Here is a 17,561-nt window from a genome sequence, read left to right on the forward strand (position 1 = left end):
AGATGGCTCTAACCTTTGTGCGTGTTCATATAATCCCAAGTAGGACAAATGAAGAGGAAGAGATAGAGAGATAGAGAGGGGGGGGGGGGGTTTAGATATATAGAGGGTGAGGTGGAATTAGAAGAGAGAGAGAGAGAACACGATCGAAATTGTTTACGAAAATAATGAACTTGATCAATGGCAATTCCAATACCCTTTTGAACATCCTGTATAAATCATGTTTACTATATGACTTACTATCTGTCTTTTATTTTTTATGTAATATACTTACTTTCACCGTTCTGATCGCATGTGCAAATAAAGACTCCCATCACGATTTATCTTTTCCAGGGTACACACACGCGACGCAGTCACACAACGGTACATAGGCGCGCACACAGAGAGACACACACACCCACTCACGCGCACGAGCACACAAACACACACACGCACGCACAAAACCCACGTAAACGCACCCACAAACACACACAATGAAAAACAAAAAAGATATCAACATGCTACCAGTATGTGTTTATACATGTGTTCATGTGCGTGTGTTTGTTTGTGTGTGAGCGGAGGAGGATATGTACATGCTTTTGGCAGTTATCCTAATGGTAATTATACCATGGACCAGGTGGTAAATTTCCTAGGGTTGAGTGTCCTCCTGAGGGGATAATTTTCAATTATTCTTAAAGTTCACTCCATTTTTAAATCAATGAACATATTTATAAATTATTTTCAAACGATTCGACTTATATATTAGACTCGAATTATATTCTGGATAATTTATTATTTTTTTTTTTTTTTCATTATTATTATTATTATTAGCAGTAGTATTTTAAGTTTATTATTGTTTTAATTGTTTGTAACATTGATATTATTGTTATTATCATCATCATTATTCTTCTTATTATTATCATGATCTTCATCATTATCATCATTATCATTTTCATTATTATTATTATTATTATTATTTTTATTAACGATAATCGCTTTAAGTTTTCAAATAGTTACTATTCAGAAACAAAATTGCGAAGAATATTTAAACAAGTATGCATCACCTATTCGCGACATATTCCATGCATTCTTTTTTTTTATGAACAATTTCTGCAAATATTTGTTTACACAAGAATAAACAAATAATACGAGAAATCGAAAACCAGAAGTTGTTATTATCTCAAACAAAAATAATTTCAATTGGACAATTAATAAATTTTAAACTGAGCATTGAAAATAAAAAAAAAGTTGTAAATAGCTTTGTTTTTCTTGCAGCCAAAGTAGAAGGATGTAGAGTTGTGATGCTGAAATAGGACGGCGCTTATAACGAAGGAAAATTGCAATGTCTTGGCTAAAAAAGATAATGAAGGACAGAGATGTGAGCAAAACAACAAGATAAGAATGATATCTTCATTATCTTTTCCTGTATTGATGTTTGGAACTGATTGATGGACAGTAAAGTACAGTATACTCATTTGAAATGTAATTAGTGTCAGCGCAGGATGTGAAGGATCCCATTCGCATAGATGGCTTCCGTTGTAGTTCATTTTAAATTCACATTTTGTGCAAAGCATTGTATAGTATATTCGGGTTGATTTATATTCTGCCCCTGTCAAGTTGGAAGAGTTTAGACATAGATTAATGACAGTTACGTAGCTACACAGCGCAAATGACCACATGCACCCCTCCTCCCATCTGATAAGTAAATGAAGAAAAAAAGTGGAAAGGATGAAGTTAAAGAGAGGCAGGTGAGTAGTTGTGGGGGTAAAAAAGGACCCTACGTACCCCACCAATCGCTAGGCTTGTACATGTAATTTGCAATATCACTCACACTTGTACCCTCCTCCCAAATAAAAGCATGCCATTGCCCCCTCAATAGCATGGACCCATGTTACTTCACTGTGGATATTAACATACATTATGTGTGGAGGCAAATTGGCATAGAATCGCGCTTCTTTCCTGTTGACAGGATTATTGCATACACATAAATGAAATGGGATTTGTATTGAAAGCCCCACATTTCGTGCATACATTCTTTGCAGCTTGGGAGCGAAGTTCACTCTTTCATTTTGCGATGTGTGTCTCATTATGTTGGCGCATTGCCCAGTACACACATTAATTATACACCGCCGATGAATTTCACGGGATATGACTATATCTCTAACATTAATTTTAAAATTATATGGCAATTAATACATGTATACCATTCAAAAACATGTTTATGAAACTAACGTGACATTACGTTCACTCACCATATGCACACTGACATTAAAAACAAGGGAATGAAAAACGGAACTGATTTAATTTTAAATCATAGATGCAAACTAACAGGAATATATGATTAAATCTAATTGATGACAAATTCTTCTTTTAATAAGTTTATATATTGAATGGGACCATTTTAATTCATGAAAAAAAAGAAGAAAGCGAAAAGAGGAAGAAAGAGATCACTAAACTTAAAACTCTACAACTTCTGTTTCCAAGAATTCACCGAATTTTTAACACACGTTTGTATGGAAAGGAAATTTTAGCTTTAACCCTTCTAACCGTTAAGGAAATGATTAACGTATATTGTAGATATGTTATAGTTAAATTTGGGCTCAAACTGTAACATATGCACGGATCAAAATAACAAACTTGTTATCAATTCAACCTGTACCATTAAGTAGTTAGGTCTTCTGTCACATGGTAAATCAAATAATTGCAATTAAACACATGATATTTACTATACAGCAATAACCTCATTTTATTTTGGGTTTAGAACACATACATCTTTTCTTGCTATACGCAAAGAAAATAAGTTCAGATATTACAACAAAAAATAAAGACATGACCCAGCACAAACTTCTCCAAAAGTTTACCTCTAGGGTTACACTGTGCATTCCAGCGAAATCAGATTATTAACTTAAGACTTGCAAGTCTTGTTGTAACTTCTACTCCTCCTCTACTCCTTCGACTCTCTGGATCTTGGTCGTGTAATTGACCTATATTTCCCCACTTCTCTAGCATCCCTATTCATATCCCCTATCAATTCACTTTGCATCCTATGCTCCTTAAACCTGTACAGACCTGAAGACGATACACAGCTCATGATCTCAATATTACAAAAATCAACCTTCTTTAATAGTACAATTCCTTTTAAACGCGTAAATTGTTTTGTTAAATTTGTAAAGAAATCACAATATATTTTGATTTGTCATTACAAAAGAAAGAAGAACAAAATATTTATTACCAACACCATTATCAAGAGAGAATTCAAGTCTACCCTGTTCCAGAGTATACCTTTGAAATATTAAGCGTGACTCTCTTAAAATTATGTTGAAGTCATTCAACTATTGTTAATCAAAATACTCTTCGGATATGATCTGAATAAGGGCGCGTTCATGCTTGATTTTGAAGGCAGAATGAGCGATTTGTAACGCTCATCGTAAACGCTCATCGTAATCGCAGTTCCACGGTGCACTGTTCATGCTCACTTCTCCAGGCAATTCTCCTTGGGTGGCCTTCAGCTGGATTCGCAAACCTGTGTGCGCATGCTACGTAGACCCACTAGAGGTCAGTGCGTTGACCCCATTTAAACGCGTTTACAAATTGTAAACGCATCTTTTTGTGAGTTTACGATCGGCGATTGTGATCGCCGTTTTTCGGTGATTCTACAAAAGTGAGCATGAACGCAAGCGTGTTTTAAACTAAACGCGTAACAGATGCCTGATTCTGGCCGTCAAAATCAAGCATGAACGCGCCCTTAGCCGTACGACGTCTTTGGACACACACAAAATGAAATATAATATTTATGTGCATTTATAAAGTGACATCTTTTAATTCCTAACTTTCTTTAACATTTCTTTATTTACCTTGTCCACGTGTCCCTTATTTTACTATTTAAATGCAAACGAAAAATTCAATCATATCTCGAGATTATATAGGCGAGTAAATTGTCCCTTTGTTATTGGCATTCGGAACTCATATATTTGATTTGAAAGCTTCAAGATGCACCATTATATCATCACAAACCGTCGATCCCCAAAAGCGAATTAACAAACGAACATTACGTATTAAAATATGAACAGCAAATATGAACTAAATCATATCTCGTTAACAGAAATATTGTACTAATGTTGAGGGAAAAAAGGCAATTCATTTGGCAATCAGTCGTATCAAGTACTTTTAAACTAATCACTTCAATAGTCTTAAAGGTATTACAAAGTTTTGGGAAATTTTGAAAAATGGGTGGATAGTGATTCTTTACAATTTTGATATATTTGGATGCCCCTGTGGAGTGTATTAAAACACTAAAATCTTTAGCCCCTAAAACACTTTTGCTTTCGAGAAAAAATGAATATAAAGATTTACCGGTGCTCCCGGTATATTTTGATGAATTTCAAATGGCTCCTACGGCCGTACAATGGTAGCTGCGACCATGAAAATCTCAGAATTATTGTAGTTGTGGTATATAATTTCCGAACGGGAATAGCTAATCGGTCGATTTTAGTCAAGAAACATTGTTTTATAGCTTAATTAATATCTTGACCTTGAGAGAGAGCTATACAACATGAAGTGTTTATTATTTACAATTTCATAACTTTAGAGTCGATTTCGACCGCGTCAACGATCAGTGAATATTATAGAATCCAATATGCTTTCAATATGTTCGTTTGAACCAAATTCACGACCCCATACCAAAAATTTGTATTACCTTTAAATAGTCTTACCTATCTTTGTGGATTAAGAATATTTTCAGGATTTTGTTCATATGACAGGGTTAGTACAGCAAAAGGAATATAATTAGTAACATTTCATATAAAAAATTACGCAGTTCTTTTCATCAACCTTTAACTCATAGCCTCCCATAAAGCTGCATGCACACTATCGTTATAGTGCTATGTACATGCGAGCAAACCATTGTTATGCTGCCTTGTGCATGCTCACTGTAGTGTGATGTGCGTTTTGCACGCGCTATTCATAGAACCATCGCGTTAATCAGATTATCTCAATATAAATTTGGCACTGGGTGATTTGGGGTCTAGCAAAATGGGTATTAGCACTGTGGCATGATAAGAGTTAACAATGTTACCGAGTCATTAAATATTACAGGTTATACTGATAATCGTCTTGTGAGAAAACTCCATCGTTTTCGATGTTCCTAACGTTTTCCACAATCAGCAACAACTCTTACTTTTCATTGCCTGAAATTACGATATTATTCGTGATTCAATTTTAAACTGCTTGCTTAAAAAAATACATTTGTCGGTGTGTATGATAAAGACAGAAAAATACGTTTGGTTATTCGTTTGGGGAGACACCGCAATTCTCGGTTTCAAATTCGTGTTTATATCACTTTGTCTTTTATACTCTGTAAAGCCACACCCTGAAAACAAACAATACAAAAGTTTCAATTGTAATTTTAAAAGGATTATAAATGTTAAAAGAATGAACACTTCCTTCTATCAAAACAAATTGAATTCTCAAATATTAGATTCGTGGTTCTCATACTTGCTAAAAGGTACTCGTGTTATTCACGACAGGATACAACTTTGTACAATGTATACATCATTTTAACAATTACACATAAATCACCAATTTATTTTCTTTTCCCCACAATACATTTATATTACATTGTATAACAAACAACCCACACCGGACTGACACATGCAAATGATCTTCCCGATGCATCGGGTGGAGTGGCCCTTCCAAGGGCCGTTTGTAGACAGGTTTGAAGATCAATGCATTTTATTTGAACATTGTATAGAGCAAACGCCGCGTTGTTGACAGGAGTTAAAATAGGGTAGATAACCTACAAGTTTACACTTCCCCCTTCATAAAATGTTAGTAATTGAATACTCAAAAAAACATGACAACTAAAACCTATAACTATAACAAATATGTTAAGAAAGGAAGTAGTTAATTGTCACTACATATTGTCTTAAAGCTTAGATTGCATGTATCAATACCCTACGTATTGGTCTAGTAAAGGACCAATCTGAAATCTACAACCCCGTAGAAACTTGGAGCAGGCTATGTGATAGTGTGGACTACTGCAACGAAACTTATTGAAGACTAAACTAGTTTTCCACATGTTTACAACCGTATACTATATACTAATAATAACAATGGCAATAATAGTTTCACTTTTACAGCCCACACATCCTTCATACTGTACAATTTAATATTACCATGATAACCATGTATTTAGTTATGCTGCCCTTCATTAAGCATTCGATTAATTACCTTATACCCTGCACCGATAGTCAATACAATTCATATACATTGAGAGAAACAAAGATGTAGATTAATGTCCTGCCAAAGGACAAAATAGCCGTGACTGAGTCTCACAGCGCAAACTACACGATCCATGATATCCACTGCACTGATATCACTGCTTTTCACAGCAACATTCATTATATTAAATGTAAATTCGATCCATCTAAATGCATTTTATACTTTCAAAAGTACGTTTTTTCTCAAACTCCTCAAGGATGGAATAATCTCCTTCCTGGAAATCTATAGGGCACCCAAGCAGCATGATTTCCTTTGCAAGTTAAAACAAAAATCCTGTCTTAAAATGTCCGGTATTTCAACGTTCAAATTCTGGTCACCCTGGCGGAAACGTGAGAAATGAGCGTGTATGGGACAATGGCCAAACGGTGAGATTTCATTCTCACCATCAGTAAGAATTACTTTCTTATATCAGTGTTTAACAGGTAATTCTTACTTTTCAGGAAGATAGTGTGGAGTCAGGAAAGGAGAACGATTAGTTCGATATAAGTAATCAGTTCGATAGAACTTCAATGTTAACACTTAATACATTAGGGTACGAATCATTTAACATTTGTTAACAAACTCTCTAACTACAGACATTGCATAGACAATGAGTAATATAGTACACTGCTGGTGAATCGAGAATCCACAAGTAAAACGATTTTGAGTGTCAAGTCTGTTTTTGAAGTGTTTGGAATTTTTTCAAAGACAGGTTGAATAACTGTTTTGTATAAACAGAAGCAGTCTCGGTATAGTATTTTTTTCCTCGGTATAAACAAGTTTAGAGTTGAGGCTAACTCCCCGTTTATCATGTCCGGTATATTCGTGTATTTCGATAAAACATACAACAAGTATGACCAGGATAAAGAGTCACTTTACAATGTTGCATTACTTTTGGAAGATAATACATGTATAGTATAAAGAACCCTAGCCCACCCCCCCCCCCCCAACAAAAAATAAAAAATAAATAAATAAATAAATACAAAATCTACCTGTGCAGTTCCAAAGTGTACCATTGATTCACACGATTCATTACCACTTTTAATTGCTGTTTACGTTCTAAACTAAAAATAATCTCTGACCCAGCGTACCGGAGACAAAAGTTAATATAAAATTCGGCGGACTCAAGAGAATTGACGAAAATGTTGATTCATGTCTTGTCAAAGGACATTATTGCCGCGACTGATTCTCCAATCCTAGGGAATCTTGGAAGCTCGAGGAGCATGATTTCCTCTGCAAGTTCGAAAAATCCTGCCTTGAAAATTTCGTTATTCTCATGTTTTCGAAAATCGAATTTGTTCTTTACTAGTCCTTTCAGCGCAGGAATTTTGTCAAAGTGCTTTACACAATTCTGTATCCACTCTAGCACGGTCGTTACATCCTCTTGACCTTCCGTTGTATGTACTCCAAGATGGTTGTATAGTCGCTGCAGTTGATCGTCCTCGAGATTGGAGCAAATGTTTATTCCTACTGCTGTACTCATTTCCATTGTTTGGTATATACCTATACAGATAAAGAAATCATTTGAAATAATTATGTTTTGCTCTTCTCAATTACTACTCCCGGATAGTTATCACGTTTACACCAAAAAATAAATGATATATTCTGTTCAGAGCGTCCTAGAGAAAGTGCCCTTTTCCTAGACTTGAATTGTATTACTGTATTGAACTTAATTAAACTGGTTTATTGATTAAAATCTGCATTCAAAAGGCTTAAACGAATTGAATTTACAAAAGAAAAACAATAATGTTAAAATACAATAACAATTGGTTAGAAACAGCTAAATAATGTACACAATAGCAATAACATCGCAGACAAAATCAACGAGGAAATGAAAAAAAAAATATACTGGGAAATGAAAAGAAGTGACTAGATAAAGCTTGGAATAGAAGAATGGGGAAACATTTAGGTGAAGTAATGGAAATCATTTTCTTGGCCAGGCATTTTAAAACAGCATCGCCTCGTAAATTTCCAAAATTGGTAATTAGTCCTCTTATTTTTACAATTAATCGTGTTGATTGTATATTTTTTGTTTAATAGTCCAAAACTTTCCTACGATCAAAGCGATTGCAACGACTGACCTTAAGATGTGATAGAATCACCACGATTACTCAACGATTAAGACCGCGATTTCAATCCTGGGGTCAATCTTGATAGTGGGAACGCCCCCAAAAGGGTGACAACATAATCTTTTTCTTTAAAAACATGGTGTGATCCCCCTCTTTTTTTGGCTTTCCAGCCATCTGATTGGTCAAAATTGGAGTCGTGATTTTAGCCATTCACTTAAAATGCCAAGAACCGGTCAATAGTCTTTTGAAAAAAAAGGCCATATGGCACTTTTCAAAAGACTTTTGAGCGTTTTTTAGCATTTAACGTATATGCGTGCAATCTCAATGGGAAGGATTTTAGCACACAAACTCGAGTGGTGCGCGATTAGACACCCTAGTATTAGACTAGGTCTCGATAGCGTAAACAAACTTGGTTACCATGATTGGTAAGTTGCACATGTATTCTATGACCCTTTTCGGCAACTCTTGACACGCCATAGCACTATCATGTAATCTTCCGTTGAGCGTATATAAAAAAAAATTAGATGTCTCTCATAGCAGTAAATATTACTATACCATGGTGCATACATTGTGTTCGGGTAAGCCTGAATCCGATGACCCGGGTAATAATATGTGCTGCGCCTAAAGATCCAAAGGAATAGGCGCGTTATATTAATGTGAGCTATTATTATTATTATTAATATTATTTGGGCATGTAGGGTGTGTCGATATGTCACTTACCTCCCAAGACTTCATCTGCAATTTCCGTTCGCCCAATTGCTCGAAGACCCTGAACAAGCTTCGAGCTGTGGTGGAAAGGCTCTGGTCTGAACTGATCCCTCCATCTTTTCATAAGTGCCAGGTTGTCGTTTGTCCCCGCGCTCCACTGTCTAACTCGACCTATCGACAGGACTGCTTTATCAGAATCAAGATGCTCCATTAACGCTTCCTTTTCCTGTTGTGACAGGCTTAAAGTGACGTTGTAGAGTACACTGAGGCTGTCATCGTAGTCTGTATGCATAACATATTAGGGCAAAATAAATACAATCATTTAATTAAATCATCGGCATTTTTAAAGGTTGTGGAAAATTCCCCGCAACCCTAATCTCATCAAAATCTTAGAAGATGTAATGTTTAAGAAAAAATATATATAACATCCCAGCATCTTTTTGTTTCCTGGTAAATTTGGGGTACTAGAGGAAGCTGTTTCTAAAAGACCAGATGCAAGCTTTTTTTTCTTTTAAATAAAATTAACACATACCTATTTACAGAGTAGTTATTACGGAGAACTATTGCTTATACGTACCTGCTTCGATATAACTTACTTCATTGGACCTCGTAATGTTCGGTAGATCTTGTTAATGATGAAACTTATGCCATTTTCCACATAATGCTAACATACTTGAACTGATCCCAGTATTGGATAGGAAGGATGTCTTTCTTTTCATTTACAATTCAGAGGTCATGGTAGGGCAGTCATGACCGATTATGGACTTATAGGTTAACACATGTGCACGTACACGTTTAATATTACCCGTTACAAAATCGGCCCCCTTAATTTCCATTGAACGAGAACAGAGAATCTGATCTCCGTGTAAACCTGCAGCAGAGGTTGACCATTTTGACCATATTACGAATATCTCACGCAAAATGGCTTTCTGAGCATAATTGTTATCGAATGCTATGTTAAGTGCGAATTAAACAAGCAAAGGCACCGGTCTTTGGACAAAGCAAATGCCCCGTCTCCCTCAATTACCATGGCAAAGGAAAACTCAATGACTATTATGTTACGCTGAACAATACTGTTCTTCTAGGTTCACAGTTCTTAGCCGATTTGACACCCATGTTCGCATACTAGAAAATTTAAATAATCAACTCACCATCTATCTCTTTATGCATACATCTTATTTTAATTTCGCATTAAAAATAATAGGAAAACTTTGTTTAGTGAATTCGGACAAGCGGCTATAAATAAATTGCCCCCAAAATGTACATTGTTTCCTCACCGAAATAGGCTGATCGAGCAGCATCCAGATACCCAAGATCTCTAATGGCGACACAGAACTCACGGCGGCGATGATTGTCGAGATCCTTCGATCTTTCCAATAGTTGTAGTAACAGACCTACAGTTCCTTTCTTGGGTTCCCGCACTATTTTTCCTTTGCTCGTATTCATGTTGAGAAGTGCGGAAAATGGAACAACGTCAGTACATAGTATACTGAACGCTAAACGTACCATCTCAGCTTCGTACACATGTTGTGGAGGGCGCCGATTAACTATGCATCCTAGAAGATAAAAGAGTAGACTTCAGTAATTAGCTCGATAGTCATTATACTACAATAATCTAAATGTACTGAGATTAGTTTGAAGGCAAAAGCCCATCTAACTTAAGGTGTCTTACTTGTGAGACTCGGAAGATTCTTATATTGCAGAAAATGTGTGGTGATCTCTCTTATAATGGGTATTCGTTTGACATGAATGTTTCTTGACATCTGCATTGTAGATTGAACATTGCCTTTTAATGTTTTTGTACGAACCTGATAATTTCATGTCGTGAAGTGTCTGTCTTAGAGTTTCTCGACGTTCCCCCATGCTTTGGCTATCCCTCCATTCTTTGAGATGCTGAAGAGTCAATGACTCCTCTTTGGTATCTAATCCAAGCCCTGACGTTAGCTGGTCCATCTGTTTCCTTGAAGAGATGCTTGCAAACACGTCCTCTAGTTCCTCATCTTTTAAGTCCAGAACTTTTTTATAAAACAATTGATTGAATAAATGTACAGCACAAATAAACATCAATTTGCCATGTGTATGCGGAAATATATTTTGGTGCATATATTATGTTGTTTGAAGCAAGAATATTTTCCAAATGTATCTGAATAAATCAACTAGTTTCTAGGTCCTTCAAACCATATCAATGATATAATATGGAAACTTTCGTATGGAAGTTATCTTTTTTTTACTGGTTTTTGTTTGTGATATGATTTGTATACTTTGTATTCAGTTAACACAGACTTTCTGAAAATCAGCCGTTTATGCTGACTGAGTTACCGTGTTTAAATAAATAAATGAAATGAAATGAAAAGTCCGGCTTTCTGTCGAAATAAAACAAACAATGATAATCTATAAAGAAAATAAAAATGATTTACAGTTTCAGTATTTGTCCGTTGCAGTATCAGGCAATATAATTCCGGACGTGAAAACCAACTTTTCTACTTCTTTAGATTCATCGGTACAGTCACTTACCATTATTGTTATTTGTCTCGTTCAGCACATGTTTGTGAACCAAAACAAGTTCCTTTAAAGAACATGCTTTACATTCTCGCAGGTTATCGTCCCTCCAACGTCTCAGCTTCTCTTCCGTATCGTCCCTATCCGCATCAACAGAGATGCCAAGCCTCTCAAGAAACACCAATACTGCATCTGTAGGAAGATGCTTCAGCAACGCATGTAGATCATCATTGAATACACTAGTACTATCTGTGTGTATAAAAACAAGGTCCGTTTATAGTCACGGTACTAAAATAACAATGCAAGGATGCTAAATGTTTAAATATTTATGACACTGTTTGAACCTTTATTAGCTTTAGATGATTTTCTGAGCGTCGGAGGGTTCAAACCAAGTAACATAATGTATTGAGTGATTCTTATATATAAACATATTTTTGGCACTATGATATTTCAATATTTCCCAGTTTTTGGTAAAATTAAGTCTTGCATCTGGAAACTGTGCTGACATGACAGTTACATTTGTTCGTCTACCAGTGCACTGTCATAAAAAAGGATATATTTTGTCTTTCTCATTTTGGAGTAGAATGTAAACAAGGAGAACAAATAACACGATTATTTGACAATCAAGCGTATTCTGCTTCCAAAACAAGCGGGGAAATACAACTCTTGCCATCAGCATGTTTGACTATTAAATGAATAAAAAGTTTGGCTTTATGTTTGCCTCACATCCTTGACTATTAAAGTTTCTATAGCATGTGGTAATGATAAAGCGGTAAAGATTCATCATTCTGAAAAGAATGAATCTTTTCTATATCAGAATCGGGAGAAGTGTAGTTTCCCTACGCCATTTTGCTCTTCTAGCGAATGTTGAAGTAATAGAATATGATTATTCGGGAATGATGGGATAATACTTTTCTTCTTCTTTTAATCGGAGTCTATTTATCCATTTAACAGGTGGGGAGGTAAATATATAAATAAATTGCTATTTACTAGAAAAAAATTGAACTCACTGAAACTCTTGGCATCTGGATGTGGGCTTTGTACAGTGCCTCTTGTGTTAACACGATAGATGGTTGTTCCAAATGAATCTGAAACACAAGAAATAAAATCAAAAAATGCGTATGCCCTTTCTTAAAGGTAATTTTTTTTTTTTAACAGACATATTGAATAAGAATAAACATGCCCAAACAATCACAATACGTAACTTTTTGCAAGGCTCAAGAGAAAATGCTCTCAAGCTGGAATTTAAACCAGGTAAATTAGCCATTATACTACGAGACCTCCGTAATGAAAATATTGATAATAATTTCAACAATGATAATAATGATAATAATAATAATATTAATAATAATAATACAAAATATCCCTTGTATGGCGCTTAAGTCTGTCTAGCCAAGAAGGCTGGGCGCTTCACTGTTATTATAAATATATGAACAGATAGATAGATGAATGAATAACTTAATCAAATCATAAATCGATTAAGTAATGAATAGAAGAATAAATGAATAAGTAATACATAAAAAAAACATGAATGCTTGTTTAATGGATCCAATACCTGTAATGTCATGACGACCAATTTTAATGACGGCATCATCAAGCGTGCATCTCTTCTCGAAGTTGCTGCATTCCTGTCCATTAACCCAGTCAATGATCATTGATTGTGTGTCAAACAGATCGTCATTATTTTCATAAATGATGGCGGTAATCACCTTCTCATCAGTGATTCCTACAGCCTTAGCAAGCCTCTTGCAATGTCTTCCTGTCAGTCTGTAGATGAATCCTTCTACATCTTGTGGGGAAATCGCCTTCAGGAGATGTTCAGGAACTACAAACAACAATAATTCGCAAAATGTCCAATATTTGTTAAAATATACTTCTGCATTATTAATATAATTAACATTTTAGCAAAGCAGGTACTGGCCATGAAAAGGAAATATATGAAACATATGAGGAAGAGTGATGAGAAGAGAGGAGGAGAGGAAGAACATGAGAATAAGATCACAAAACATTTGTCCAGGTTCTGTCCCTCACATGAAGCGTCTTGAGAGTTATTGATAAACCCCAGAGCATTACAAATTTTCGTAAACCTCTACTGAGTACTTTCTTTTATCTTGGCGAACGACCGTACAGTTCTGATATCGCAACAAACAGATACAAGCATTTTCTCACAAATGAATAGCATCATTTGAAGCCTTAGAAAATAACACATGAAACTCACCCTTGAAGAAAGTCCTATCAAGCGGCTTGCACTTAGCTCTTTCTAGAGCTAAGCTTAATTGAATGGTTTGGTTTTCAGTCTGTGCTCTGTCACGCCATTCCCTCAAGACAACCATATATTCCTTGATAACGTTTCTTTTATTTCCTGACACGTTAGATCGATTTTCATGTTTCTCGGGGATCAGTTCACGAAAAAATTGGTGAATCTTTGTTTCATCACCAATGCTCCATAAAACGTGACCCAGCAGTTCTTCAGAAACCTTAGACTCTGTATCAGATCTCCGTTCTACATAGAATGAACAATACGTAATCAAAATCGTAAAAATTCTACAAAACATTGATACTTTTTATTGTTCATGTTTTTTAGAAGTCCCTAAGACGCGTTATTTTTTACGCATTTCACTTTACTCACAAATGTACATACTTCAAGTATACACTGTTAGATAATATCGCTCGAAATAGTGGTAATTGTGTCTAATACACTTTCCCTATCTATTGTATAGGTCCATCAATAATAATACTCATCAATCATCAATAGTGATCTGTCAGTTTATGACAGGTTCAGTGACCCAATCAAAATTCTATATCAAGTGTCTCTCCAAGTTCCTCGGTCTTGAGCCATCAGTTTCAGCGTTTCATACCCTGTTGCTCCACATTCTGTGATTACATCGTCTAGAAAGCCTTGACGAGGTCTTCCCCTCTTCTTTTTTCCATGAATACGACCTCCTATGACTCTGAGCAACAAGCCCTCATCATGCCGCATTATGTGTCCAAGCCATTTCTTCTGTTTCTCTCTAATCGTTTGAATCAACACCCGCTTTTCTTGAGCTCGATGCAACACATCTTCATTTGAAACTAATAATACTAATAATACTAATAATACTAATAATACTAATAATACTAATAATACTGCATTGACTAATAATACAAATTGTTGTTTGGTTTATCATCTCCGACTGAGAGAGCCACCCTGGTTTAACAAATAGAATTAACAAATCATGAAATTTACATTGGTTTCGATTCTCACCACACGTTTCTTCCCAAGAACGGTCAAGTCCATGTCTGATGAGTGTATCCTGCAGCTTCAATCCTTCTTTATCAAAAGTATTCTTATGTCTGATGAATGTATTCTTCAGCTTCAATCCTTTTTTTCCAAAAGTATTTGTATCCTTCCAGTCGCATAGCAAGTCATAGGCCTTGTATGCAGTTAGTTCTTCCTCCACCCCGGGAATACCATGATCGATGAGGGCGTCCCTTAGCATTGTCAAGTTAGTCTCATCCATATTATATACCAGGCACCATAGTTCAAAGAAAGATACTTTCACTGAGAGGAATAATAACAACTCATAAATTGTTTAGTTTTTATTCATAGCCATACCAGAAACTACATAAAAAAGAAAAAAAACAAGCTTATAGAGGTTGAAGTTAACATTTAAAGTTCACACTGATATAATGTTCACGTGCAACTTCGTATTTAATATTTTACCGTATAAACAAATAAAACAAGAAAGAAGACAATACAAATACCTTCGCTAGAAATAGCAAGAACTCAAGCATTATATATATATTTATCAATTTATTTATGTATATGTATATATATATATATATATATATTAAAGTTATATTCTAAAGTATATATTACTAAAATTTTCCAAGGCAAATTGTTAGCGATTTTGTCTGCAGGTTCGAGGGGGCATGTGCGTATATGTATGTGTGTGTGTACGTGTGTGTGCGTGTGTGTGTGTGTGCACGCTGGTGTGTGCGTGCGTGAGTTTGTGTGTGTATGTGGGAGAAAGCATCGGGGTTCTTATTTTTTTCATGACAGATAAATATAAGGAGTTACCATTTATTTGTGGGTCTGCACGTAGTAGCATGGATTCCTGGTCGTCGTTACCTGTACGGGAACACAAATTTGAAAGGAAAACAGCCTGAGAAATTCAAGTTGAATCTATGCGGTCAAAAGTCTTTTTCGTCAGGGGTGCTCCACTCATAGCATCTAAGTTCGTGTAAAGGGCGTGGGAAGTATAATTTAATGAGCTATATAATTTGAACATATTTTGTTATCATTATTTGTCTATAGTTGTACTGAGCGAGACGGGAAGCTTCTACGGCGATTCGCTAGAAGAAGTCGTTGACGGAGCTGTTCAGAATTCATTTTAACTGAAAAATTATTTTGCCTTGTTCGATCTTATGATATGACAGAACTTCAAGAAATTTGTTTTTGTTGTATTTAATGTTACACCTTTGCTATTTCAAGACTCGGGAAATTTACGTCCTACGTAAAGTTGAGTTCTGGTTATGCGATTGCACTGTGAAAGAAACCTTATGGAATCGATCAGAAAAGATTGATCATCTAGCATATAAGTATTGGTGTGTACTGCAAGGTTCTGGAATCATCGAAATGAAAAGAAATTTGGCACATTTGGAAACGTTAAATGCACTGTACACAGAAAGATGTATATGGGACTACACGAACATGTGGCATAAACACCCGATGTTACATGCCACATTTTGAATATTAAAGCATTCGAAGAGCCATGCCTTTCAGGGAACATTTTGTTATCTGGTGTTCTTCCACATTTGCATAATACAATGATTACGCTCACTAGTTTTTTGATTTGTTGACCATGACGGAGTGCAGACGTGTTTCGTTGCCGCTCTGAATTTCCTTCGCTATGCTACGCCGAAATTGACCTAAACTTCATATTTTCCTGGAATTTGTGCTAGAATTGTATATATGGTGATCTTCAGAGGAATTTTATATTGACAAGCTTCTGATTCTAGGGGAATTTTGGAATACCCTGTACGTTCACTATCCTGAAGTTTTGTGAGTCACTGTGAAATATGACTAAACGCGCAACACGGTCTTCAATGACGGACATGTCGGAGAATATAAAAGATGAAGTGCGTAAAGTGCTTGACATCAACGGTGAGTTGGTACACATTCTTACGCTAAGGATCAAAGATATTCTCATTGATGAATTGACAAATGTTATTGCTGACAAGGTTGCTCAATCTATGAAGGAGAGTATGGAGTTTGATCTTGCTGAGAGAGACGAAAAGATATCTGTTTTACAGAAGGAGCTAAATGAATGTCGCTGTCAGCAGGATGAAATGGAGAATACTCCAGGAGAAATTGTTTGATTTTTCATGGTGTTAATGAGAGAGAAGGAGAAATCACAGATGCTATAGTGAAAGATCTATGCAAGGATAGGCTGGACATTGACATCAGCGCCAAGGATTTGGATAGATCACACCGTTTGGGTCAATCCAAGGGGAAGAACAGAACAAAACCCCGTGGAATAATAGCCAAATTCACAAATTACAACGTTCGTAATCGTGTCTCCCAAGGTAGGGGGAATTTACGTGATCAAGAAGGACCTCCCATTTTCATCCAGGAAAACCTCACCACACTTAGGACTGATTTATTCTGGGAAATCAAATCAAAACTGAAAAACGACATCAAGCATGTTTGGACTCAAGATGGCCGCATCAAAGTTGTAACTAGTGATGATCGACGGGTAACGCTCACAAACAGAGATCATCTAAAGCGGATTAAACCATCTTCTTAGTACACATTTCCGGAATGTGTACTATAATTACTGTACTAGTTACTTTGACTACAACACAGCTATTCTTTACGCTTCTTAAGCCTCCGCCCATTATAAGTTCCTAAGCAGTTTTAATTGGCCAAACCTTTAGTACACGTCATTATCTGTTCGTTTGCTGTGTGCACACTGAACAGGACCATTCACCCATGTCAGACAAGGGATCGAACGCTACAGGGCGTCATAATGCACACGCTGGTCGTCGAACTCTAGTCGTTTCATTGGA

The 17,561-nt window shown here is 35.9% G+C and overlaps 1 protein-coding gene across 1 annotated transcript in view; it reads right to left on the reverse strand.

Annotated features, from left to right (window-relative positions):
• Window positions 1-12,888: 12,888 nt before the first annotated feature.
• The window catches only part of LOC105443839, a 44,762-nt gene continuing 40,089 nt past the window's right edge, over window positions 12,889-17,561 (reverse strand). Inside the window, exons 9-11 of the mRNA XM_030978734.1 lie at window positions 13,729-14,013; window positions 13,066-13,335; window positions 12,889-12,923 (exon numbers count right to left, since the gene is read on the reverse strand). Coding sequence (XP_030834594.1) covers window positions 12,889-12,923; window positions 13,066-13,335; window positions 13,729-14,013 — 590 coding nt within the window. The remainder of the gene's footprint in view (window positions 12,924-13,065; window positions 13,336-13,728; window positions 14,014-17,561) is intronic.

This window comes from Strongylocentrotus purpuratus, unplaced genomic scaffold (genome assembly GCF_000002235.5).
Source record: "Strongylocentrotus purpuratus isolate Spur 01 unplaced genomic scaffold, Spur_5.0 spur5_scaffold_1, whole genome shotgun sequence".
NCBI lineage: Eukaryota > Metazoa > Echinodermata > Echinoidea > Camarodonta > Strongylocentrotidae > Strongylocentrotus > Strongylocentrotus purpuratus.